Here is a 25,193-nt window from a genome sequence, read left to right on the forward strand (position 1 = left end):
CTTCCTCAAGGAACTCGTTGCTGCAGATTCTGAGTGCATGCAGGAAGAAGCCTATAATTACACCACGTTTGGTTTTGGTGTCGTGGTGAGAGTAGAAGTGGAGAAGATCGTTTTGGTTGGTGGGTTTTCGATAGACTTTAAAACGAAGTTCGTGGTCAGCTTTGCAGAGCTGGACATCAAGGAAAGGAAGAGTGTTGTCGACTTCTTCTTCAAGTGTGAACTGGATTGAAGGTTCGACCTGGTTGAGCTTGTCTTGGAGAGCTTGAACGTTGAAGCGTTTAGGAGTTATGAGGAGAATGTCGTCAACATAACGGAGCCAGGTGACAGACGAAGGAATAATGGTGGAGAAACGTTCGGCTTCTAGATGTTCCATGTATAGGTTCGCCAGGACTGCACTGAGCACAGAAGACTTATCGCCACAGAAGACAACACTCAATACCGAAGAATCCTGGAATCATCACTTATTTCTATATCCGACAACTTCAACCTGAATAGTGGCTTCTATAACATAGCTGAACCACTTGCCAAGAAACTTCTTCATCGCTATCCCACATAAGAACACTGTAGGTCTGCTCACAAACTTATCCAATCTCCTTTCCAAGCTACCCAAGTTTTTAGACTCTATAACCCCACTCGGTACATCATCAGATGCAGCATTCTTCACCTGACCTCAGCCGGACTATAAATACTCGCGTTCCTTCCACCCCAGGTAGTTCTGTTTGTGACTTGAAAAAGCCCACTGTGTGGGCGAAACGTAGTCAATAAAGGATCACATCATACTGCATTTGTGTTTATATTGCCATTGTGTCGGTATTTTATACCATTTATTTCCATGATTAACCTCATCCTTCATAAATCCATATATATATATATATATATATATATATATATATATATATATATATATATATATATATATATATATATATATATATATATATATATATACACACATATATTCAAATGTTCATCTATGAAACTATGATATAGAATAAGGTAGCAGTACACTATAATGTATCCAGTTTTCCTAAATAAAAATAAGACGTCTTAACCGAAGTTGCATCAAATAATTTGTAAAATTCCGCTCTGTAATCTGAACTCTTTATTACTTCTAATTTTAAACTTAATTTTAGTCTCAAATTACGCTAATTACATTACCTTTGACTAGTATTGAACGTAGACCTCGTTATTTTTTACAACCTTTGAATATGTTAACATCAAAGGTCTAAATAAAACTTCACTTTGAGACACGTTGTTAGCGAGTTCAAGTTCTGTGTATTATTACTGCATTATAATCAAAACCAAGCGCTAAACCCACTAGAGTCATGCAGCTTAGTTGGATGTAGATCCACCCGAAATTTTACACATAATTACGAACTTTTCCGAACTTATCGTAATAAATCTGATTTGTAAATCAATATTCAGTTAAATGTAATGAACTATTAGAAGCCTCAGTTAATATTTATGTATTCATAGACTTTCTTCGAACATTGTTCATAGTCCGTTATGATTATTATATTCAAGAGAAGCAATAAACCAGTAGGGGAGTCATTCAGCGCTTGGGGAATGGAAGGTGTGATCCGAGGAGAAGGGTAGCTCTAGTTGTTTGTATCAAGAACCCTTCACCACCAAGAGGCACTTCCCTTCCCTTTGAAGGGTCACATAAGAGAAATTGGCTCACTTACGTGTAGTTTTAACTCACTATTCGAAGTATATATTTAAAACTTCATGAATATATAATAACAAAACAATCAACACAGCAGCAGTAACACTCACCATCAGTTGTGATTCCTTTTTCACATTTTCACTGTTTTCATTCTTGTATATTAGGTAACAACGTTCACTATCAGTTTCCACTGACTGATCCACCGTATTCAGTTACCACTAAATGTTTTCCTACACATTATTGTATTAAATTACGAGTCGAATATTCGTTGATAACTGTTTTATTTTTTTTAGCGAGAAAGTGCTTTTATACTTTCTATAAATTTAAGAGGAGGAGTTTCTGCCATGATTGAGTTGTTTAACAAAATTATTACAGTAGACTACACCCTTCCGCGTTCACTTTGATTATTATAAGCTACACTGTAACTGTGATGACCTACTTGAGCTGGTCTCTCTCACACACTGCTGGAGTCATCAATAGTGATCAGCAGTGACTGGCCACCTCACCTCACACCTGAGGACGTGGGGGGTCGAACCCCAACACTAGGCAAGACTTAGGGACAAGTTACCTGATACCTAGCTAAGTAAATAGATACCTGGCAGTTTGTCGACTGTTATTTGTCGCATCCTGAGAAACCACTTAAAAAAAAAGACAATGTAAATAGCCATAATGATTGGTGTTACTGGGTTACAAACCATTGTTGTGACAATCATTTGTAATTGCTTACATCATAGGTGTTACTCCAGTGTTACATTCAACATCTATTTCCTAAACATGGAATTGCAAATGCAGATATAATATATGACTAGTGAGCAAATCATGTGGATGAGTTCTTCAGGTACGTTACTACTAATGTTGACAGTCAATCCATGGTTGCCAGGCAGGTTACTACCTACACTGGTACACCTCTCACCCTTTCTTATTACTGCTGAAAAATCAATTGTATTTTCTTGCATTACATATTTATGTTAGGTTTTTTTTCTTATTCGCCCATATTTATGATAATCTATCTCTCCACAAGTCACTCTGGACCTATATTAATTTCAAATGAAATATACATCACCAGGAATTCTGGTAAAAACATTAATATAAATATGTGGACTGTATATTAAATTTAAAGTGAGAATACATATACATTGAAGGAGAATTTATAATAATAAGACTCACCAATTAGTCTGGAGATTACGGTGTATCATACACAAAACCCCCTGCCTAAAATTATGAAGAAAATACTGGCCAGAATTTCAACATAAACAGACAACTTAGCTGGGGTTCCAAAGCTGTCCTGTCCATCTGCTTAATGCTCACGTTATGCAGGACTGCAAATCCAACAATTTCAGCTCCTATTTGAGAGGTTATAAGCCCAATATAACCCCTAGAGCGACGAAAATTCTTCCGATTTTCACAAACGCTTGTCTCAGTCAATTCAAAACATGGTGACTCTTCCCCAGCGACGCTCACCCATCGCTGGTTCTTTATTTATTTACAAATTAATTTTTATTACCTACAATATATTCCATCAATTTACATACAAAATACACTGTATTTTTGGAAAATATACAGTATTTTCTACATTATTTTTGTGGTTATCATTATGTTAGGTTCTTATTACTGTTATTATTACTATTATTATATTATTATTGTGGAAAATTTTGGATTTTCCTAAATTCAGAATGTGTAAATTTGAATAATACAATAATTGTGTAATAAAATGTGATACTGATTTGACCCTTTCGAGAAATTTCGAGTGAGGGGGTGTAGAAGAGCTGCTGGGTGATGCAGGAGGAGATACCATATTGAATTTAATACGTGAACACTGGACTGCATGGAACTAATAATTCGGCGTCTTCCGATGCCAAATTGGTGTATACCGGCCTCAATTCTAATTTAGAAATTGCTGACAGGTCCTGGCTGAAGAATTAGGACAGGAAATTTGAGGGACCTCAAGAATTGCGTGTGGAGGACGGAAAAATAGAGGACTTCAATGAATCCTTCCCAACAACACACCTTAGCTAAGTGACACTTACCCATAATGTACAGTAGTTTTTGCATTGGCCATCGTAAATCCTAGCTGTTAGGGTATAGTTAGGGTGTGTTCCATCAGCACTGTCTTCTAGTAATTAATTGGTAAGTGTAATAAGAATTTCCTTTCTAATAACTAATAATTTTTGTACATGAATATTTTGTGTACCCAGCAAGTAAACCATAATAACATCCAGTCCACATAACTTTAATTACCAGAGTAGCTGGTTTTAATATTATAATTATTAATTTAATTTCAGATCTAGCTTTTTGTGAGTGATAGGGAGTGGGCTTCGAAGGAGTAGCAGTTCAGCGACCTACTGTGACTAAGTCTCGCTTACCGCACCCAAATTACTTGCAGGTAATAATTCAGGTTATGTCCTGTAAACCTCCTGCAAGTGATGTACTCACATAATAATAATTTCAAAAATTATTATTATATTAAAAAGAGGCGCTGAACCCATTGAGTCATACAACGCTGCTATATTTATACAGGGAGTACTGTATATATATTTTTCTGTATAGTTCACCAAAAACTCGTATTGAGGAGAGGAACCCTGTGAAGACGTTTTGATCCAAAACGTCGTCATATGGCTCCATAGTTGTGCTTCCTGAGCGGCTAGTGTACTGTGCATCCCCCTGCTCATACTGGGAGCGATAACGTCAAAAAATAACATTGTTACATCACTAGGAAGAAATATTAGTCATTTCATATTTTACACTTACTTCATATAGTTGTTGTACACGATGCAGAATGATATTCGATAAAAAAAAATGATGTTTTATTACCAATAAATACAATCAGTTTATTCATACAATCGACGCATAAATTGTGGATACAACCTCAATATTTCAGATATCTTATTAACAATGAGGCGTTTTGTCATATCCTGTAAGGTTTACATGGAGGTATCTCTGAAAGCTAGCATGTTTGGACACTAAATCTTGTCTAAGATATAATGTTCCAATGTACGGCTCTGTCTCTGTCCACACACTTCGCATTTCAGGTCATTGACATCTCCATACAAACCGTAATGCCAGAGATACTTATAGCTAGTCTTAGTTTAGTAGTAACTACATCTTGCAAATCTACTGACCTTGTTACTTTCTCCATAGATATGTTTAACTTGGCACGTTTCATCATGATGGATAATGTATCTGCTAGTTCCTATCTGTATTGTTCTACTTCCTTCAAGCTTGTATGTTAGTGCCTTTCTAACAACGTTTCGTAAGCTTCTGTTTGAAAAGCCAAAATTATACTCAACATTCTCCTTATTTAATGTTTATTTAGCTAATTCATTAACTTTGGTGAATTGTTCCAGCCATGGTATTGTAACTTATTTTATGTGTAGTCTTTCATGTTTTTTTACTCTTAGTTATGTTTTAGGAGCTTCGTTTATTTTACTGAATTATTTTACTGAGTATGCAAAAATACAAATAAAATAAAATATGGAGGTGAATGTATTTAGATATTTGGGAGTGACTGTGGAGGTAGATGGGTGTTTGAAAGATGAGTATATTTGGGATTAAAGGTATGTGATAAAATATCTATAGAAAGAATCAATATTATTATTATTATTTCAAGGGAAGCGCTATACCCATAGGGATTGTCTGGTACGTAGAGTGGGAGGAAAGCAGGATCCAAGGAAGGTGAAGACGAGCCCAATTCTTTGGATCAGAAGCCCCTCGCCAGCATCAAGGAAACTTCCTTGAGAAGTATTATGGAAAGAGTTTACCCGCGCTGGAAGAGGTGGACTCGTTACGGATAAGAGGCGTGCAGGGTTAGATGGTGTGCACAATGAATAAGAGTTGGTACAATATATTAGTTAGATGGGCAGCTTGCGGAGCTAGATTGTTGTGTATATTATGCTCACCCTGTGAACGGCAACACACAAAAAATCAACATTACAGAGGCCACGATGGGCCTTTATCAGAACCCACTGGTTATAACTACATTTTTATAAATATTAGTCACAGCAAGAGCCTTCATTGAAGATGCTGCTTTCGACAGGAAGGAGCTAGAGTGAGCGAAAGTGAAATCAGCTTGATCTCTGATTGATAGGACAGTCGTTTAACAAATGTTGCAATGTCAGCACAACCTGACAGTCCTCAGAGCGCCAGGTATTTCTCTCTGAGGTGTCCATGTGTGAGTCATGTGTATACGACACATGGTCGCAAGAACACTTTACCATACCAGGCAACAAGAGAGAGGATGACCAGCAACATAACTATGAAGATAACTGGTTTAGAAAATCGATAGGCTGATGAATTAGACATATGTGCAACACTTGGGTTTCTTTACTGTAGAAAGATTTTACCTACTGTGTTGGCGAAATGCTTTGGAATAAAGATACCTGTTCAACATGTGTCTTACTTATCAACAGAGAAGAATGGTTGAAGACCAGGAGTTTGAGGTAATCAGTTCCTCAGCCTGGAGTCGATGTGTCCATCAATCTTTTCAAGATGGTGAAACATAATGGTGGTCTGACTCAGATTAATTCCTTATCAATCTGTATCAAAGACACTAAAAAAGTACTGGATAAAATCAGAAAATGGGAATCCGGTGAGAAATTGGTAGTTCTTGAAATACAGAACAAACGACTGGGTCTGAAAGTTCACTGCTCAGAACATCAGAATATAGAGTAACTAGTAAAATTATTGTAATTACATTTATAGGGAAGTACAAAACCCGAAGGCGGTCATACGGTATTTGGGAATAGGAGGCAATCAAGTTCGATCCAGTGAGAGTACAGATAATTTACTGAATCAACGATCCTTCACTGACATCAAGAATCCTCCCTCGAGGAAGAAGTGGTGACCCAGCAAAACACATCTTTGCATCTACTGGATATGAAATACATTCATCATTGATTGAAAAGTACAATGGGATGTGGGGAGTCAAAATTTACTTTCGTAAAAGTTTTTGGTTCTCTCTACCTGGAAAAACAGACACGAATCTTAATTCAACTAGGAATTGGGAACCATCGGTGCATACTGCAGTAACAATTTAAAAATGCAAACCTGAATTTCTGGGATTTCCGAAGTGGAAGGGAAACAGTAATATATACAGTTAGATAAATATACAGGAGAAATAAATTAAAAGATGGTAAAAATCCAAATATGGAGGTTAATTATTTTTATAGTCAAAACTAAGAGCTAAATCGCCAGGAGATTCAACATTCCCCCAATAAAAAGCAGGGGCGCCATGACTACAATTACAGAATTAAGAATAAGAATTAAGAATAAAACTAAGTCTGCCCGAAATGCCTAGCCATGCTAAGCGTTCTAGTGGTACACTCTGTAATCACTATTTTACAACATGTAAACCACACAATAACCAAATTTCTGTAAAATCAACATTGTAATCCTTATAGAGAATAAACTTTGAATTTGAATTTGAATAAATGTCTGGGGCCCAAGATTGTTGAACTGCCTCCCAGCATACAAAACGGGGATTACCAATAGGCCCCTGACTGTCTTCAAGAAGGCACTGGACAGGCACCAGAAGTCGGTACCTGACCAGCCAGGCTGTGATTCGTACGTCAGTTTGCATGCGACCAGCAGTAACAGCCTGGGTAATCAGACCCTGATCCACCACGAGGCCTGGTTTCAGACTGAGCCGCGGGGGCGTTCACCCCCGAACCCTCTCCAGGTATACACCAGGTAAATATGGAGGTTAAAATGGCCTAATTAGGGGGATTAGATTTTTTTAGATTTTGCCACCGATGTGGCTAGTTTATTGTTCACCCCATATCCATCCTGTGGAGCGTAGCGCAAGAGCATATGGATACACAAAAGACCTAGGAACTAGGCCCCAAAAGGGTTAACAGTGTACATATGGGTTTATATCTACATATCTACAGTTCACTTATTTGTTACAAGCAAATTTAGGAAATTTGCTTGGTATATCTGGTATCTTATTTTCATTAATAAGATATCTTGACATGTCACATAGGTTGTTATATTGTCTGTCTATGTATTCCTCAATAAGTGGACAATTAAGCACATAGTGTTCAAGACAATGACTATATGCCTGATCACATAATTTGCATTTAGTTTGATCATCATCTGTGTGTCTCCCAAACTGCCAGAAGTACTTGTAACCAAGCCTAAGCCTGGCCACTACAACATCAGTCAGTCTGTTCACATTACAAGTTGCTCCATAAACATACTTACCTATGTTCATGTTATCATAGTGGGTTATAGATCTACTCAGGCTTCTAACTGCATTCCTATAACAATCATTTTCATTATTTACTTCTCTCCTAGGGGCAATGGTGAAAAGTATAAGCTTTCCTGACATCAATAAATATACATAGGAGAACTGTGAAGGTCGTGGAAACGAACAAAATAACTGTGACAATGGGCATTGTGGCTATTCTGCATAGAAGAGACATTTGATACCGCATACAGGATTTTGACTATGACTTTCTTGGCATCTTTTTCACCTGACACACTAAGTGTCCGTCGTTCAATCCCCGGCCGGGTGGAAACGTTGTGCATGTTTCCTTATATCTGCTGTCCCTGTTCACCTAGCAGTAAGTAGGTACTCGGGTGTTAGTCGACTGATGTGGGTCGCATCTTGGGGGACAAGATTGAAGGACCACAATAGAAATAAGACAGTTCTCGATGACGCACTGGGTTATCATAGGTAACTAACCCTCCGGGTTAAAAATCCGAACAAATCTTATCTTTACTGACCCAAGGCAAATAATATCCCTGATGATAAATGGCATTAAGTTTAGGCAGAGAAACTGTCCAATTCAGACAATATCAATGCCGACTGAAGTGTTCATCTGTTGGCTGCCAAGAAAAATGGACCTAAATTTCCATAATGTTCAGTTTACTAAGAGTTGAAACTTTTGGGAAGTCTGTGTAATGCATCCACAACATTCAAAAATCAAAGATTATAGTTAGACTATTAGTAGAATCAGGGGAAAGTGATAAATTTACAGGAGTCATACCATGCGTGGTTAATGAGTAACAACCAGGTTCGATCCATGGCTCACTTCCTTGAATCAAGAGCACCTAACTGCCATAAAGGCTAAAACTTAAGGCGAGGGATCAACAGTTAAATAGAATACTAAGAAATTTGATAACTGCACAATGTATAAACGTAACTATTCTGGTATGTTATGATGAGACAATGTGCGAAATTATTTACTTTGTTTTATTAAATACAGAAAGTTTGATACCATATGAGGAGGCTCAGTGGGTAGTGCAATAAATAAAATGTTGGAGAACCATCTCTACGATCTGACTACCCATGCCAGTTATAATGATGATTATTATTGTTACATTCATGGGGAGCACTAAGCTCACAGGGGCCATACAGTGCCTGGGAAATCGTAGGCAACCAGGTTTAGTTCAAGGAAGGGGAGGTTAAGATTCATTTCTTTATATCAGCTCCCTCACAGGCACCAAAAAGTCTGCTATGAGGGAGAGTATGGTGACAATTAGACACCTGGAGAGAACTATAGTAGATTCTTGAAGCAACTCTGTTAAGAAGTCTGTGGAAAATATTTTAATTTTCCGAAGCTATAGTGCCTAATAGGTGTTTAATGAATTGATATGGGCCAAAAAATGTATTTGAAAATGGAATAGAACCAACAGGGTTCCCTCTGCGCCTGTGCGGATGTGCGAAGGGTGAGGTCGAGACGGGGCATCAGGGAGCAGGAGTGTTTTGAATGGAGTTAAGAGGCTGGGAAAGCATGAGACCAGGAAATTGGCGTTCACGGCGGACTAAGGATTAATATAGGCCTCACTTCATAATAGGAAGTGTCATAACTGTTCCTGGTGAAGAGTGAGGGAACATGATTTACGGGACCACCGTAATAAAGTGGTAAAATTAGTGAATAATGGTATTATTATTTATTATTATAATCAAGGGGAAGCGCTAAACCCGTAGGATTATACAGCACCTGGGGAGGGGAATGTGGAAGGCATTCAGGCTTAATTTGGGGAACTGGAGCACAGATCCAATTTCCTAAATCAAGAGCCCCTCACCAACATCAAGGAACCTTCCCTGAGGGATGTGAATAATAGTAGGACCAGTGGTGACTGGCGCAACGCCATGGAGTGTGTCCAGGGGAAAAATACCCATGATTTAATCATTACTCATCGGTCTCAGATCTTAATGGAGTGGCCTCCAATGTGTATAATAATTATGAGACATTAAACCGTATGGTGGGCTAAGAAGTAATCAGTGATAATAACACTAAGTTAAGAGAATGTGTGAAGTGAAATGAGTCGCCGTTCTCAGAATGAGCATCTGTTTACCTCGTGGTTTCTATCCCGAGGATAGTGAAGGTTTTATGGAGTCACGACTTCTAAACCGGGACAAACCAACGGATACCTCGTCCTGCTGGAATAAGAACTGTGTCGGTGTAGCAGGACATCGAAATGAGATGGTGAATGGAGGAAATAAGGAGCATCAATCACCACAGTTAAGTAACCCTTCTAGTTATAGCAACTGATACTGGCCAGTTAGGTATGTTGTAATTGGATAGGTTGTGGGTGATCCAGCTACATCAAGTGACCACCAGAGAATATCTGGTAAGTGGTGGTACTATATACAAGTGTTTTTTTTCTTGATGGATATATCCATATGTAGCCTACCCCCCCCCCCTTCATTCAGTTAAATTAATATAATCTATACAGTCCACAATTAATTAGTAGCGCCGTACTTGCAGGTGCTATCTGTCATACTGGTCTCGGATAGATATGGGTATGATTGTGAGGTCGAAGGAGCTACCTGCAGTGACCAGGGGTGGCTAAGTTTTCTCACATGTCTACACGGGGTGACTATGGTAAACAATATGGTTGTTGTCTCCCAATGAGATTACTTGTATGCGTGTAATGTTGAGGTACATACAGGTAACTCCCTATAAAATTTTCTATAAAGTCTTTGAGAAAAAGATGGTGTCCCATAGGCCCAAGGCATGGGTCTGGGACAAGATGATACATCATAATGTAGTGATCAAGTCTTCTCTGTGTTGATTATTATTATTATTATAATCAAGGGGAAGCGCTAAACCCGGAGGATTATACAGCGCGTGGGGGGGGGATGTGGAAGGCATTCAGGCTTAATTCGGGGAACTGGAGCACAGATCCAATTTCCTAAATCAAGAGCCCCTCACCAACATCAAGGAACCTTCCTTGAGGGGTTCTCTGTGTTTAGAAAGACTGCAGTAACTTTGTCAGCAAAAGGCACTGTGAATGCATGTACGTATCAAGTCAATAAGAGGCCGACAGTAGTGGGTTCCCTACTAAAACCAAAATGATGAAGGGACAGACATTTTCTGGGCTTTTAAGTGTCATATGAATCGTTTATTAACATCCATTCCATCAATTGCCAAATAAGGCTGGTAAGAGATATGGGTCTATAATGAGAAGTATTACATACCCAGGCAGCATCTCAAGCCTTCTCCAGGTTGAAAAATACACCTAGATAGTGTCTGCAAACACATTGCAAATGCACATATCAAGACGTAGTAAAGGAATGATATCAGGGTGGCCCCTTCCAAAACCAAACCGGAGAGAAGACAGGTTCTAGTCTCGAGGTACCATGCAAGTCACTTATTACCCATATCTCAACAATTTATAGAGCTAGAAAGACATATGGGTCCATAATGGTTAGTGTCACATCTGGATGTACCTGGTTTTTGAAAAGGGAAAATCACTGCAGTCTCCCAATCAGGAGGTAAAGTATATTCCAATCAAACTCGATTGAAGAGGTGCAAGAGGAAAACTAGTGCTGAAACATGTAGACATATATCAAGACCAGCTGCAGTAGCATGGTATTTTGACAGTTCTGACATTAGTTCTAGTGACATGAGGTAACAGTATTGGAATTATCATCCAGTACAGAAAGTCCTCACTTAATGTCGTTGATAGGTTCTTGGAAACTGCGACTTTAAGCAAAAGGACGTATAACAAAACCAATTTTATCTAGGCTAATTGATATAAACATCAGGGGTACAAAGTGCGCCAGTTACACTCATCACAACAGGGAATAAGTATTTGCAAAGCAAAAACTGTAAAGAGCACCTACCACCACGCAGTTCAACAATGAACGTGCAAACTCCACACAGACAGTGGCCCCAGCAGGGAATCATTTTTTTTTCTCATCAGCTTTATAACAAAAAACCGTTGAATACATAGTGTAGAAGACTCTCACCTGGATTTGTTTTGAATCAAGTTAAGAGACAAATGCAGCCCTTGGGAAACACGAGTAAAGTGGCGCCAAGTTGTTGTCACTAATTCATAGCCTGCAGTTGAGTCAGTTGTGTAATTGTTAACTTTGTTATTTTACATATTGCGCTCATTTACAGTATTTACAGTATCATCATAAGCATAATAACAAATTTTCTTAACTCTTGGTATAATGTGATGCATGTGCACTCTTGCTTGTAAGTAAAATACTGATCTGTAACTCACCACTGGGAATCCCTAAAACCATAGGGGTCATAAAGCACCCGGGAAATGGGAGGCATTCAGGTTCGTACCAGCGAGACAATAAATCCAGCTACTTGGATCAAGAGCCCCTCACCAGCATAAAGGCACCCCTTGTGTGAAGCAGCATCAAGAAACATGTTTCAAATGAACAGCATGCGTGCACAATACAAGAGTGCAGGTGAAAGACCACTTACCAACATTTCTTAAAGTGTCTACTCAAGGTCTGGGGATTGGCAGCTGTAGCTACAGAATACAAGATTGACTGAATTGTAACAAGTCTTCATTATAGGTAGAATCAAAATAATAGGAAAATTAGCATGATATGCAGTGTCCGATCTATAAGTTCAACCAGCTATTGGGATCTGTGAGGATAATAAGAGGAAATGAGGAGATAGGAATGATCACTATTATGGTTACTACATATTTATTACTGTTCAACCAAACTTAAGTGTGATGAGAAGAAAAGCGGAATGAAAGATCTATGTAAGAATAATTATTATCAATGCATTCATTGGGAAATGCTTAACCCATAGAGGTTATAGAGTGCCTGGAGAATAGGAGGCAATTATATTTGATCCAAGAAAAGGGAGAGTAGCTCCAATTCTTTGAATCAGGAGCCCTTCACCAGCATCTGAGCGAACTGTGTCTTGCCAGTAGCTGACCTTGCTACTGGCAAGACACAGTTCGCTCAAGAAGTGTCCTTACGATCCCCACTGGGGAGGGGAATTTATATTCTACAAGCGCCACTTCCTTTCACACGATGCTGTCGCATCGTGTGAATGGAGTAATCAATGACTCCTAGAAGCTAGCTTTAGCTACCACCGTTAGGACCTGCCTGCAAGTCAGATTTACGGCAATCCACTCTCTGAAGGATTCTTTCATTGTCGTCTGCACAGACGACACCGAATCTTCAAAACTAATAGACGACAATTCACCATATCCCCATCTCCATTCTTGAGGACGAAACGTTCGGTCTTTGTGAAAACAATGGACAAGATCGTCACCTCTCTCAACTGAAGCACTGAAGACATCTATTGAGGAACAAAACACCTGGGCCTCAGTAGACAGCATCTCCAAGATCCTTAAAGCTTCATCTATGCTAAAGATCACATTCTCAGACATCTCCATGGCTGCCCAAGCTCTCTCTGACGGTCTGGCCATCTCATATTATCACATTCACCCAAGCCATATAGAACCAGAATGTTTCACACGTCTCCCACTCCTGGACCTGCTACTCCTATAATCACACCGCCAAGGACTGCCCCATCGAGGATAAGTTTTGTTCAAAATGTGGGAATGATGGACACGAATTCAGATCCTGCACCATCACTACAGCTCCAACATGTCTTAAACTGCAGCTAAGAGCCAACTCAGGAAAGAAATAATATCAAAGAAAACTAATGATGATCTGAAGAAGAAAACCTCCAATTCACCAACACGCGCAGCAATAACCAAACTACAACAACAACAATAATAATAATAATAATAATAATAATAATAATAATAATAAAGGGAGCGCTAAACCCATAGGATTATACAGCGCATGTGGGGGTGTGGAAGATATTCAGGCTCAATTCAGGGAACTGGAGCGCAGATCATATTCCTTAGATCAAGAGCCCCTCACCAGTGTCAAGGAACCTCCCTTGAGGGGGACCAAACTACAAGCCGACACCACCAAGATTCTACACGCCACTCTCCAGACACCTTCGACCAGCAACTACCTCTCTCCACTCCCCAACGGTGCTCCCTCCAAGTTGCTGTACTACATGGTGTATGCACACCTTGCAAGTGCAGCAAACCTCAGCACTTTCAACACCACTATTAATGAACTATTCCGTCTGAACAAAATACCTGCCTTCAATTTCCAGGACTCCATACCTTCAGCCGACATCCTAAAGATCCTTCCCAATGTCGTGAACTTTACTGCACCTACAGACCTATCTCCTGCCCAAGCAACTGCTCCTGTAACTTCTATAACCATTTCCACCGCCGACAACGATGATCATGCTGCCTCAACCACCGTCTCCCAATCTGCTGTTACACCACCATTACACCTCTCCACTGCTCCTGTCAACCCTCAGTCACCTGCTAACACCACTGTGGACTCGCCAAATGAATCCACTTCAGAAGATAATGACGACTCCAGTATACCCTCGTGGGAAAACCTTACCTTCTACACTTCTCCATCGAATGCTGATACTACGACCTGTACTGAGCTCTACAAAATTATTATTATAATCAAGGGGGAAGCACTAAACCCGGAGGATTATACAGCGCCTGGGGGGGGGGATGTGGAAGGCATTCAGGCTTAATTCGGGGAACTGGAGCACAGATCCAATTCCCTAAATCAAGAGCCCCTCACCAACATCAAGGAACCTTCCTTGAGGGGTGCTCTACAAAAGCCATGGTGCTGGAACAGTCAAGTATGCCTGCGAATCACCTCTTCACTTCACACTCACCCAAATTTTTAAGTTCATCAGGCCTCTACGTTTCACCTTCAGTAACAAGACTAAACTATACCACCTCTCCAGGATTGACTTCAAAATATTTGAAAATGCTCCACTGCAAACCTGCCTCCTCAATTACTCCTGTAACTAGTACCTGTGTGCTGCCCTCTGATATTCCGACCTGCCTACCCTCTCCTGCGACCTAGAAACTGTCAGCTTCTCAAGACTCAAGACCTCAACTACCACGAGACCGATGCATACACAGTTTGCTCTCCAAGTTCATCCCATGAGCGCCTAGCAGCTGGGTTAAGCGCTGGCTCTTTTTCTTCGACTGTGGACACTCCTCTCCACCACTATTCTTCACCTATCCTGTCTTCCCAGCTCACCCCACATGGGGTCTTACCTAAACTCTCTTGACCTTGATCTTGAGTGGGAAGGTATGTGTTGGAACACTGTTCAAAACATGTAAAGGTAGGGGAGCGAGAAAAGACTAATTTGTCTTCTTGACAGTCACAATGATATCCTTACCAGAGTAAAAGAATTTAGTTAAAATGCCCAACAAAGGAAGCAGCTTTGGTCAGGATGAAATCAGCTTCAGTATGTCTGTTAAAGACAAGGTACATCAAGGAAATAAAATCTGAGAACCAGTTCTAGTCACTGCTTTCTGATCTGGAGGCAATTTACAACAGTACTTCTACCATCAGATGGCCCACTGTATAGCCACCCAGTGTATTACCACTGGACCACCCGATGATTCAATTTCCTTAGGGTAGAACTACACCATCACCACAGTCCCACCCCTGGAATGAGAAGCAGAACAGAGCTGGGCAGTGAGCCCTTTTCCATTATAAAAAAGGAGCAAATTTCAACAAAAGGGGACATATTCTTGCCACTAAGGCCAAAAGAATATGGAGAGGTGGGGAATGATGTCTCCAATTCTTTAGGCTAAGAGCCCTTCTATGACATCAAGACATCCCTTGCAATTTGAAGGAAACACTCTACCAGAGTATACATTAGTGATGAGTGTGAGGCATGGCCTTTTGATTATTACATTAATGGGGTAATTTATTTCATTCATGGGAAAACATTAAACCCATAGGTATCATACGGAACCTGGGGCATAAGAGGTAATTAACCTTGATCTAAAGGAAAGACAGATTCTATTCCTCAAGAGTCCTTTAGCAATATCAAGGCACTCCCTCATTAAAGAGCATAGTCCTTGAATATTACAGCAAGAAGGCTGAAGGCAGTGGAGATGCACTGGGACCAGTGTGTGATATGAATATTTTGGGGAAGTGGAGAAGAATCCTTCCTCTGTAAGCCATGCATGTCATAAGAGGCAACTAAAATGCTGGGAGCAAAGGGCTATAAACCTCTTCTCCTGTATAAATTACTAATTATTATTATTATTATAATCAAGGGGAAGCGCTAAACCCGTAGGATTATACAGCGCCTGGGAGGGATGTGGAAGGCATTCAGGCTTAATTCGGGGAACTGGAGCACAGATCCAATTCCCTAAATCAAGAGCCCCTCACCAACATCAAGGAACCTTCCCTGAGGGGTATAAATTACTAAATTTAAAATGAAAAACTTGCATTTTTCTTTTTAGGTCACCTTGCCTTGGTGGGATACAGCCGGTTTGTTGAAGAAAAACAAGAGTGAAGAAATTAGAAGTGTGGCGGCATGAAAAAATATAATTCAGGAAGCAGTGTGGCTTTTAATGATTTGGACACTTAAAAACTGAAGAAAACAGTTTGACCTGGAGGGTTCATAAATCCTGGGTGGATGGAAGATATAGATGTTCCAGAACTAGATTACTATTATGATGATCATGGGGAGTACTAAACCCATAGGATTATACAGCGCATGTGGGGGTGGATGGAAGGTATTCAGGCTCAATTCAGGGAACTGGAGCACAGATCCAATTCCCGATATCACGAGCCCCTCACCAGCATCAAGGAACCTCTCTTGAGGGGTTCAGGACTAGATCAAGGGTGTGAAGGGAATTTTTAGTGGTACAAGCTTGAGCATCCTACAAGCAAATGTAAGCATATTATTATTCAGAAAAATATTTTTTTGGTAACTAACATGCTGTTGGTGAGCAGGGTAAGAATTATGAAGAAATTTGGAGAAACCAGTTAGTCAGACTTGAGGAGATTTGGAGGTACTAAGTAGTGCTTGCACTTTACTGATGAAGGTGAGTGTTTCTTTGGGTGACTGTACCCCTTTCCACAGATACCTCAACACTTCACAAACAAGTTTTTCTTGTATTTTTTATTATTCACCATGTCATATTCACTTTTTCTTTCTTTCTTTCAACTCACCGGCCGTATCCCACCGAGGCGGGGTGGCCCAAAAGAAAAAACGAAAGTTTCTCCTTTTCATTTAGTAATATATACAGGAGAAGGGGTTACTAGCCCCTTGCTCCTAGCATTTTAGTCACCTCCTACAACACGCATGGCTTACGGAGGAAGAAATCTGTTGCACCTCCCCATGGAGATAAAAGGAAATAAACAAGAACAAGAACTAGAAAGAAAATATAAAAAACCCAGAGGGGTGTGTGTATATATTATGCTTGTACATGTATGTGTAGTGTGATCTAAGTGTAAGTAGAAGTAGCAAGGCGTACCTGAAACCTTGCATGTTTATGAGACAGAAAAATGGGCACCAGCAATCCTACCATCATGTAAAACAATTATAGGCTTTTGTTTTACACTCACTTGGCAGGACGGTAGTACCTTCCTGGGCGGTTGCTGTCTACCAACCTACTACCTAGGTGCCATATTCACATCTACTGATAAATCCCACCAATCTGACACTCAATCTTTGCACAGATTTTTTACTATTCTCTTCAACTCACTCTTTTTTATGTAAATTTTTTACTTTCTTTCTCTACACATGCTACCAAGCTCTTCTATCAACTTTTGCATCTTTTTTGTCTGAATCTCATAAAACAGTAATATGAACAATAAGCAACTGTAACACCTCCCACTTCTTATCAGATTCATTATCTTTCAGGTTCACATCTCTCCATATTATTACATTCATAGGGAACTCTAAACCTGCAAGAAATCATGCAGCACCTGGAGGAAATGGGAGGCATTCCAGTTTAATCCAGGGAGGGAAAGGATGTGTACAATTCCCTGGAGCAGGAGCCCTTCACCAGCATCAAGGAATCTCATATGAGGAGCACTTCTCCTTAACACTTAATCACATATCTTTTACAACTTCTTTACCCCCAACTCACCCACCTGCATTACAGTTCTTCCTTTACTCTACACTTACCTGTAGCTATTCCCTACTCATAGTGTATCTTAGTCCTCTCTGTTCCATCAATGAAATCAGCACCTCACTCTCATCATCATTTAAGATTAGTGGTATTATCGTGCCTGGAGAATAGGAGACAATGAGATCTGATCCACAAAAAGGATGGGTAGCTAAAAATTCTTTGGATCAAGAGCCCTCACTAGCATTAGATATTTTTCTCCCCTTTCCTTGAAAAATCAAAAGTTAATCTTTTCAAAATCTTCTCTCAGTATTTCTAAAAATATTTCTGGTTAGCCAGACTTGAGTCCTGGAGGTGAAAAGTACAATGCCTGCACTTTAAAGGAGGGGTTTGAAATATTGACTGTTGGGAGTGACATCTAAACTGTCACGTCTGGTCGCCTCTGCAAAGACAGTGACTTTATGTGAGGGATGGTGAGAGTTTCTTTTCGGTCACAATACCTCGGTGGGAGACAGCCATTGTGTTAAAAGAAAAATCCAACACTGCCACCTTCTCTTGCAACATCTTGTCACTGACATTCTTAGTTGCAGGCCTATTTCCTTCTCTCTCAACAACTTTTTTTTTATTCTTGGTAAATTTTGCTGATACCCACCCATTCTCTAATTTTCTCTCTCCTTTTTTGTTTTCTTACACTAACTCATCACTCACTTAACCTCTTTATATACATATAATGCAATCTCTGCACATCATTTGAACATTGGAAATACATTTCATATGCTAAAAAATAAACTACATTTTTCTTATATAGTTTATGTACTCACAAAAAAAACGATATACAGTGCAACCTTGGTTTTCATGATTAATCCGTTTTAAAAAGTCTGACGAAAACCAAATTGTGCAAAAACTGAAGCAATATTTCCCATAAAAAATAATGTAAATCCAATTAATCCATTCCAGACACCCAAAAATATTAACAAAAAATACATTTGATAGAGAATAACTATAGTTTTACATACTGAAAACAATGAATATAAATATAAATGACTAATGAAATAGATAAATGAACATTTAACATCACTTTCACCTATATTGAAGGCTCTTGTTGGCGTATGGAAGACGGCAAGGAGGGGAGAGGGAGGAGTAGAGATTATTGTTTGGAATGGGAATCCCCATCCATAAGGACTTCAGGTATCAAGGCCCTATCTGGGATTACTTCCCTTCTTGGTCTTTTACTGGCACTAGGACCAGCTTGAGAGTCACTGGACCACTGTCGCACAAACAATCTGTCCTGAGAGGTGTGTTTCTGGCGTCTCTTTAAGATTTGCCTAAAATGGGACAAGGCATTGTCATTGAATATGTTGCAGACATGGTTTGCAACAGCTTTGTTAGGGTGATATTTCTCCATAAAACTTTATAACTCACTCCACTTTGCACACATGTCCTTAACCACTGAAGAAGGCACATACTGAACTTTCTTTGGCCCTATGGTGGCTTATTTAGCAGTAGCACTCAATAAACAAGCACAAAAAACAATAATTACAAAATGTTTCAGATGAACATGCAGGGTGATGTTCACTTAACCCCTTCAGGGTTTCTGACGTACTAGTACAGCTTACGCACCAGGGTTATTGACGTACTAGTACACCTAAATTCTAGCACCTTCAAATCTAATGAGAGAAAGCTGGTAGGCCTACATATGAAAGAATGGGTCTATGTGGTCAGTGTGCACAGTATAAAAAAAAATCCTGCAGCACACAGTGCATGAGAAAAAAAACTCCGACCGTGTTTTTGGTTTAAAACAGCGACTCTGAAGTGTATTTTTGTATGGTACTTATGGTTGTATTTTAGTTTTCCTGGTCTCATTTTATAGAATGGAAGACATATTACAGAAATTGAGATGATTTTGATTGGTTTTACAATGAAAAGTACCTTGAAATTGAGCTCAAAGTAGCAGAAATATTCAATTTTTATCAAAGTTCAAAAGTAAACAAATCATGCCAAGTGTCCAATGCACGTCAACTGGTGAGTCTAATATTCTTTCACAAGTGTGCTGATATTATTTATACGATTTCTACACTAATGCAGTAGTCTGCATAACAGTAAATCTTCTATTTTTTGTGAGAAAAAAAATTCAAAGTGGAAAGCAAAAGAGATGTAAGAGGAGCCTGGAGATGTGACTAACGAACAGAGAAAATGTTATTTTAGTGCCAGGAATGTCTGTCGTGTTTATTCTGGACCCTATTTGGAAACTGGCATCTTCTGAAATTTGTGTGAAATTGGCAAAATTGCCAATTTCTGACCACTTTACTGGATAGTTGAAATCGGTAAATGGGTGGTTTCTTGTACTCATTCGATAGAAAAAAATGGAGTTCTAGCAATATAGATATGATTTTTGTTGACTAGTACACTGAAATTGGCCGAAAATAGGGCTCAAAAAGGGCGAAATAGCCGATGCGTAAACATCGTCGAGACCGCTCAATTCGCGAGAGTGTAATTCCGTAAGTTTTCCATCAAATTTCATACGTTTGGTGTCATTGTGATCGGGAAAAGATTCTCTATCATTTCATAAGAATTCTTTTTTTTTTTCCAAAAAATTTTCGACCCTGAGAACGAGTTTAGGAGAGGGCCTCTCAACCCTGAAAGGATTAATGAGAAACAAAGGCAGACTAAATCACGAACGCATGGGATGCTTTGTGTGGGTGCGTTTGGTATGGATCATTTCCAATTCTACAAAAACCGAGCGGATGTACAAAAACTGGAACAAAAATTTGACATAAAAAGTTGTTGAAAACCAAATTCTATGAAAACTGGGGCATACAAAAACTGAGGTTCCACTGTATATAAATGGGTCAGTTTTTAAATTTATATAATTCTGAATAAAAAACAAAATAAAAGGGAGAAGGGGAGTTGAAAAATAGCATATTTATTTTTTTAACATGTTGGCTGTCTCCCACCATGAAAGGGTGACCCGAAAAAGAAACACTTCCACCATTCACACTATCACTGTCTTGCCAGAGGCATGCAGATACAATAATTTAGCTGCACATACCAAACAGTAAATATCCCAAACCCCTCTTTTTAGAGTACAGGCACTGTACATCCCACCTCCAAGACTCGAACGTGACTAACTGGTTTTTCCTGAATCCCTTCACAAAATATTAAACTGCTCACACTCCAACAGCTTGTCAAGTCCGAAAAACCACTCATCTTCACTCACTCCTAACATGTTCATACATGCTTGCTATATGTCCAAGTACTTTGCACACAAAATCTCCTTTTACCCCCCCCTCTTTCCATCCTTTCCTAGGTAGACCTCAACCTCTCTTTCCTTCCACTACAGATTTATAAACCCTCCAAGTCACCATACTGTGCTCCATCCTCTCTAAATGACCAAACTACCTCAACAATGCCTCCTCAGCCCAAGAATAATACTTTTAGTAACTCCACACCTGCTCCTAATTTCCATACTAAATTCTCTGCATAATATATACACCACACACTGCACTTAGACATGACACCTCCACCCTCCTCCTCCTCCTCGCCCCAGCATTCACAACTCATGCTTCACATTCATATAAGCGTTGGTACCATTATAGTCTCATACATTTCCTTCTTTGCCTCCATGGATATCGTTCTTTATCTGAACAGATACCTCAATGCATCATCCACCTTTTTTTGTTCATCATTTCTATGGTTTACCATGTTCTTCATATACCCATCCACCAACATGTCCACTTCCAAATATCTGAACACATTCACTTCTGGCAAGAGGCATAGAGTTAAAAGATAAAGAATCACACACAAAGTGGGAGTTGTCACAGCTGCTCTTTGCTGATGACACTGTGCTCTTGGGAGATTCTGAAGAGAAGTTGCAGAGATTGGTGGATGAATTTGGTAGGGTGTGCAAAAGAAGAAAATTAAAGGTGAATACAGGAAAGAGTAAGGTTATGAGGATAACAAAAAGATTAGGTGATGAAAGATTGAATATCAGATTGGAGGGAGAGAGTATGGAGGAGGTGAATGTATTCAGATATTTGGGAGTGGACGTGTCAGCGGATGGGTCTATGAAAGATGAGGTGAATCATAGAATTGATGAGGGGAAAAGAGTGAGTGGTGCACTTAGGAGTCTGTGGAGACAAAGAACTTTGTCCTTGGAGGCAAAGAGGGGAAAGTATGAGAGTATAGTTTTACCAACGCTCTTATATGGGTGTGAAGCATGGGTGATGAATGTTGCAGCGAGGAGAAGGCTGGAGGCAGTGGAGATGTCATGTCTGAGGGCAATGTGTGGTGTGAATATAATGCAGAGAATTCGTAGTTTGGAAGTTAGGAGGAGGTGCGGGATTACCAAAACTGTTGTCCAGAGGGCTGAGGAAGGGTTGTTGAGGTGGTTCAGACATGTAGAGAGAATGGAGCGAAACAGAATGACTTCAAGAGTGTATCAGTCTGTAGTGGAAGGAAGGCGGGGTAGGGGTCGGCCTAGGAAAGGTTGGAGAGAGGGGGTAAAGGAGGTTTTGTGTGCGAGGGGCTTGGACTTCCAGCAGGCATGCGTGAGCGTGTTTGATAGGAGTGAATGGAGACAAATGGTTTTTAATACTTGACGTGCTGTTGGAGTGTGAGCAAAGTAACATTTATGAAGGGGTTCAGGGAAACTGGCAGGCCGGACTTGAGTCCTGGAGATGGGAAGTGCAGTGCCTGCATTCTGAAGGAGGGGTGTTAATGTTGCAGTTTAAAAACTGTAGTGTAAAGCTCCCTTCTGGCAAGACAGTGATGGAGTGAATGATGGTGAAAGTTTTTCTTTTTCAGGCCACCCTGCCTTGGTGGGAATCGGCCAGTGTGATAATAAAAAAAAAAATAATTCACTTCTATACTCCCTCCCTCCAGTCTGATAACAAATTTGTTCTTATTTAACTTGTTTGATACCCTCATCACCTTACTCTTATCTCTGTTCATTTTCAACTTCCTTTTTTAATACTATATCTGTACATCAAACACAATTATCAAACAAGTAACAATAAAAATTTATTAATAATTAATTTTTATACAATAATGCAGTTTAATGTTATGAAACACCTTTATATGTTTACTAAGAACTTTTTTCTTGTACTCTCTGAATACATTTTCCAAAAAGAGATGCAAAAAGGGTGTTGATAGCGGCATCATCCATCCGTGGCGGGCAACATGGAGCAAAATATTGCTGAAGCTTGCTCATTACCTACAAAATAAAATTAAAATAATTGTATTTTTGTAAGAATATGTATGCTAGAATTTCTGCATAGTTAAGGTTATAAAAGTACAATTTATTTTGAAAGATTGGAATATTTCTTCAAATGTTGAAAACTATTGACTCAAGAGTCTATGAATGACTAACTCTATTTTTCTTTATGCATTTGTTTAAACTGATATGTTGCAGCTATAAATGTGTAGTGTTCTACCTCATATCTAAGCTTCCTTCCTTTGCTTGCTTTCCTGTCAACTATTCGTTTGGCTTTTCTTCTCAGATTTTGGATTTCAATCCATTTCCGTGAAACATCTGTCATGTTGTCAGAAAGTGACACCTTGGCCTTGAGCACCTCCTCTAAAGCTCTTGTATAAAAGTCGGTGTCGTCAAATATTTCTGGATCATATTCTTCTGTATCAACCTTGAAAAAAATTAAAAATATAAGTAAAATAAATAAAATTAAAACACACACACATAAGAGTGTGATACACAGAAAATGTTTCTTTCACAGCTCTGACAGGAATAGAGGACTATGGACCATTTTACTACAAAATGTACTGTAAATAACAAAAAAGACACAATAACAATACAAAAAGACACAATACCTCCGAATGTGTGCGGCTGGAAATGGACTAATACTTCACAATATTTCTTATAACAAATTCCGTACTGGCTTCTGGAGTGAAAAAATATCGTTAACCGGGGGTCCACTGTACTCCCTCCATCTCTCCATTTTGTTAGTGTGACTTTGTAAATGGTCCAAATCAGACTGAAACGTTGATATAAGCTCCTCTCTCCTATGTGCAGGTTATTTGTGTAAAATGTACTGTATTTGAGTGACAAAGGGTACTGGGAAAAAACTGTGCATGGAGCAAGTTTTGGATAAAACAGGGTATGTAGCAAGGGTTGGATAAATCTGGGTATGGAGAAATGGTTGATAAAACTGGGTATGGAACAAGGGTTGGCTAAAACTGGGTATGCAGATAGTGTTGGATAAAACTGATTATCTAGAGAGGGTTAGATAAAACTGGATATGTAGCAAGGATTGGATCCATCAAAATCTGCTAAAAAGTACTGTACTGGATTTCTGGTTCTAACCTGTTTATAATTTGATCACTGGTAACTTGTCTACCTGGGATACACAGGTCATGAATAGTTTCCACATTGCAAAAATAATTGGTCCTCGATTTATGATGTATTACTGCATAATGGTTTGACATGTAAATGCTGACATATTAACAAAGGTCTTTATCCGGTACAAAAGGGATTGACATGACAAGTGCTGAAAGGCAGCAGAGGTTCTCAGAAACTCAGCAACCTGTTGTACCTGCTGGGTGTGTGAACCAACACTTGATGTGGCACAGCTCAGGCACTGTTGACTGTGGTGTGTAGGTTGCTTAAACTCACTTCTTAGTGGATGTTTGTGTCTTGAAACAACATGGCTCATACAGTTGTATTTTTTTTTTTTTAGTCTAGCTTCAGCATAAATACTGTACTGTAATATGTTAAACTTCATTCAACTCAGGTTCCAAAAAGTGATCAAACAGCAAAGACTGAAATAATGTGATGGCTAAGAAGAATACTGTATACTTTAGACAAAATGGATGTTTTACAAGAAAAAAAAAAAAAAAAAAAAAAAAAAAAAAAAAAAAAAAAAACTCTTGTTTATTATCTATGCAAAATATGAGAAACTGACAAGTGCTTGTTGTGTAGACTGCTACACCTGCTAGAGCAACATTCAGTCACAGATATAATGGAAAACATGTTGGGGTTTATGTTAGGAGTTGGAGCATTTTTTTTTTATTAACACATTGGCTGTCTCCCACCAAGGCAGGGTGGTCCAAAAAAGAAAAACTTTCATCATCATTCACTCCATCACTCTTAGGTAAGACACGTATGCAACAGTTAGGTATCTTTATTTCGAAACGTTTCGCCTACACAGTAGGCTTCTTCAGTTGAGTACAGAAAAGTTGATAGAAGCAGAAGATGTGAAGACAATGTAATCAGTCCATTACCCTTGAAGTTTTGAGGTGGTCAGTCCTTCAGTCTGGAGAAGAGTCTTGTTCCAGGGTGATGGACTGATTACATCGTCTTCACGTCTTCTGCTTCTATCAACTTTTCTGTACTCGACTGAAGAAGCCTACTGTGCATGCAAAA

General features: G+C 39.3%; 1 protein-coding gene across 1 annotated transcript in view; it reads right to left on the minus strand.

Moving 5' to 3' along the window:
* Positions 1-22,824: 22,824 nt before the first annotated feature.
* Aatf (Apoptosis antagonizing transcription factor) overlaps positions 22,825-25,193 on the minus strand; it is a 34,654-nt gene continuing 32,285 nt past the window's right edge. Inside the window, exons 8-9 of the mRNA XM_053783176.2 lie at positions 23,251-23,457; positions 22,825-23,030 (exon numbers count right to left, since the gene is read on the minus strand). Of these exons, the coding sequence (XP_053639151.1) occupies positions 22,902-23,030; positions 23,251-23,457 (336 nt within the window). The 3' untranslated portion in view covers positions 22,825-22,901. The remainder of the gene's footprint in view (positions 23,031-23,250; positions 23,458-25,193) is intronic.

This window comes from Cherax quadricarinatus, chromosome 57, assembly GCF_038502225.1.
Source record: "Cherax quadricarinatus isolate ZL_2023a chromosome 57, ASM3850222v1, whole genome shotgun sequence".
Taxonomy (NCBI): domain Eukaryota; kingdom Metazoa; phylum Arthropoda; class Malacostraca; order Decapoda; family Parastacidae; genus Cherax; species Cherax quadricarinatus.